Raw genomic sequence first — 3,595 nt, forward strand, 5'->3', positions numbered from 1 at the left:
TAAATAAATGAGGAAAATAAAAAATGTAAATACATATAATTCCAGTAATTCAAAGTCATAAATTTAAAAGAAAGATTTTGAATAAAGATGAAACAATTGTAGAATCAAAAATTAAAAACGGAAATTAAAAACTAAAGAACTAGAAAATAAAATCCTAAGATTAAGAAACAACCAGAATAATAACAATACAACTAGTAACAAAAATAACACGAATAATTCCTGATTAATAATAAGAATTAAAAACAAAAGGTTTGTTTACCTGTCAGTTCCTCGCTCTGACCGACAGGAGGCGCTCTGGTTACAGCATCAACCCGCCGCCTCCAGTCCGCGCGCGCGCGCACCTCTGTGCGTGAGCGCGCGCTCGCCGCCGGCTCGGTGATTGGGCAGCGCGGCGCGCGCTCAGCTGTTCGCCCCTCCCCCCCCCTCCTCTTCCTGTCCGTAAAACGCGCACGCGGGCGCACGGTGAGCGCGCGCTCCGTGTTTGCCCACATGAGCCCAAACTGTTTTCGTCGCTGAGAAAACAAAGTCTGATCTCGCGCAGCTCCAACACGAGGCGCTCTTTTACGCACAGCTCAGATCTGGATTTTACGCACACGGAGCGCGGAGCGGCTACACCTGTGCGTAAACAGCGCCGCGGGGTGAGGGGGCAGATCAGAGGCCGCAGGTTGATGATCAGAACCCGGAGCCGCTCGGGACTCGGTGGAGGTCTGCGGTGTGAGCGCGAGGCAGGAAGGAGCAGAAAGAGGATTTTTGGAGAAGCTCCTCCTCTCCGTGATGTCGGAACCTCCTTAATTACTAATTTCTCCACATCGAAGCCACGCTCTTTCCCTCCCCCTCTTTCTCTTTCTCTTTTCTCTCTCTCCACTCCTCCATCCATGCATCTCTCATCCTGACCCTCCTTTCTCTCTCCTCTCTGTCTCTCTCTGGTTTCCAGGATAACGGAGGTGGACCAGCCTGGAGGAGCCGCTTTTTATTATAATTATTATTTATTCCCGCTTTTTGTTTGGGCTTTTTTTTGTTTGTTTGTTTGTTTGTGTTTTCTTTCCTGCCACCGGGCATGGAGGACGTAAAAACCCCGCCGACCGTCCACCGGTCCTCCTCCTTCAGCATCAAGAGCCTCCTGCTGCCCTCCAAGTGCGAGCGCCCGGACCCGGTGGCCGCCGCGATGGTCGGCCTCCCCGGGTCTCTGTCTCCATCACCGGGCTCCGACTCAGACAAGTCGCTGGGCCCCCCGGAGCTGGACTCCGCCGCCGCGGGACTGGAGCAGGGGAAGCCGGGCAGGGAGGAGCAGGGGGAGCATGAGGAGGAGGAGGACGGAGGAGGAGGAGGAGGCGGAGGAGGGGAGGACTCCAAGCCGACCCCGACACCGGAGCAGAACTCCACCGGGAGCAACAACAGCGCGAAAAACGGGAAGTACGACAAGCCTCCGTTCAGCTACAACGCGCTGATCATGATGGCCATCCGGCAGAGCCCCGAGAAGCGGCTGACGCTCAACGGCATCTACGAGTTCATCATGAAGAACTTCCCCTACTACCGGGAGCACAAGCAGGGCTGGCAGAACTCCATCCGGCACAACCTCAGCCTCAATAAGTGCTTCGTCAAGGTGCCCCGGCACTACGACGACCCGGGCAAGGGCAACTACTGGATGCTGGACCCAAGCAGCGACGACGTCTTCATCGGCGGGACGACCGGGAAGCTCCGCCGGCGCTCCGCCACCTCTCGCGGGAAGCTGGCCATGAAGCGCGGGCTGCGCTTCGCTCCGCTCGGCTTGGAGCGGCCGAACAACCCGCTGTACTGGCAGATCTCCCCGTTCCTCTCCCTGCACCACCACCACCACCACCACCCGCACTACAACGGATCCTCGCCCGGTTTTCTGAACCAGGCGGCGGGTTACGGGTCTCTCCTGCCCGCCGTGGAGCAGCTGAGTAACGGGGACCTGGGGCGCTCCATGGCGCTGGGTTTGACGAACACTTACGGGATGAGCACGTCGCCGGTGGGGCTGCTGTCCGGACAGACCGCCGGGTACTTTGTCTCAGGGAGCCAACACGCCGCGGCGGCGCCGGGGCCGCCGGGAGGAGGGCCCCCGCCGCAACCGCCACCCCCGCAGCATCTCCCGCAGGGCGCCGCAGGCTTCGGCGGCCTGGGCTCCAGCGGCTCCCCGCAGTCGCTGCTGTCGGACTCCCTCAGAAACAGCTCGTTACCGGCCTTCTCCCCCGGCGTGTCGGCGGGGTTCCCCGGGGTTCTGTCCCACCAGAAGCGGGTGACCCCCAACGCCTTCCTGAACTGACCTCCCCGCCTCACCCCTCCGGACTCTCAGCGGAACAAAAGACGTCTGTAAAGGGCAGAAAATACGCGGTAAATATCAGACAATGCGCAGATTTATAGAAGTATATTAATGAAACTTTTTGGCCATATTCTGGTTTATTTCGATTATTTTCAAGAGGAAAAAAAGGGACAAACTTTTGTTACCCGCGGGTGTAAAACTGTAAACTAGACTTGCCAAAGGTAACAAACACTAGAAGATTATTTCAAACTATTTATATCTTGTACAAAGATTTTCAGTACTTTTCTTTGAGTCGTTTATTATTTATGTTTTGTATTTATTGTACAATGTATTTAAATTTTATTCTCAGTGTATTTACTCATCAGTATTAATGAACACGGTGGGTAGGGGGGCTGGGATCATTATTATTTATGAAGTTTGGAGACAATCACAACTTTTTCTGTTTATTTGGGTGGAAAAGGCGTTTGAATAAGTTAATAATTAATAATAAGCCTTAAAGTTGTGAAAACAATCAGGGGTTTCAGAGGAAAAATAAGCCTAAAAATCATATCTGCACTCAGGTTTGACCCCAGACAGGAGAGTTTCCTTCCAGAATGAAAATATCCAAACTGAAAGTTTTTATTTCTGTGAAACAGAACAAAAACAAAAACAACAACAAAAATAATAATAATAATAACTAATCTCTGCTGCTGCTTAAAATCCGAATATTTGACCCGGATACTAAAGATTTTGGAACAGAACTCTTCATTTTAAAGTATGCAAAGTAAATCCACGTGTTTTAGAGACTTATAGGGTTTGGTGTGTGTGTAAGTGTGTGTGTGAAGGCCTGTAGGAGCCCAACCCCCTCTCTGCGCATGTGCGTAAAAAGGCCCGGCGCTCGTAGTGTTTGGAGCGGAGCGGCTCCCCCCTGATGGCGCTCCTCCGCCCCGCTGAGCTGAAGCGGAGGCCCCGCTCCGACCGGCGGCTCCAGTTTACCACTTATTACAATATTATAATAAATCCAAGCCTCACACACAAACAGGCTCCGTTAAAACTCGTTTTTGTTCCTTAAGAACAATCAGAACAAATCCTGACAATCAGCCGAACCTTTTTGGGTTCAATTCTGCTGCAAACAGAAAATATGCAACTTTTTCTGCTGTTTTTATATTTTTTCTGACTCAGATGCAGAAATTTATTTACAAACTTTTCTGAAAAGAAAACTTTGCTCGACGTGTTTCATCTCAATCATTTTCAATTAATAAATAAATAAAAAATCCCAGATTTTCTAAATTATTTTAAATGTTTTATTACAAATTAATTATGTAAGGCCCG

The 3,595-nt window shown here is 50.8% G+C and overlaps 1 protein-coding gene across 1 annotated transcript; it reads left to right on the forward strand.

Moving 5' to 3' along the window:
- The first annotated feature begins 264 nt into the window (after positions 1 to 264).
- LOC102220615 (forkhead box protein G1-like) lies at positions 265 to 3,021 on the forward strand. Its single transcript, XM_023327125.1, has one exon. It carries the CDS (start codon positions 1,058 to 1,060, stop codon positions 2,285 to 2,287), a length of 1,230 nt encoding a protein of 409 aa, XP_023182893.1. The 5' UTR covers positions 265 to 1,057; the 3' UTR covers positions 2,288 to 3,021.
- Positions 3,022 to 3,595: the final 574 nt, after the last annotated feature.

Source organism: Xiphophorus maculatus, chromosome 22 (genome assembly GCF_002775205.1).
Source record: "Xiphophorus maculatus strain JP 163 A chromosome 22, X_maculatus-5.0-male, whole genome shotgun sequence".
Taxonomy (NCBI): Eukaryota; Metazoa; Chordata; class Actinopteri; order Cyprinodontiformes; family Poeciliidae; genus Xiphophorus; species Xiphophorus maculatus.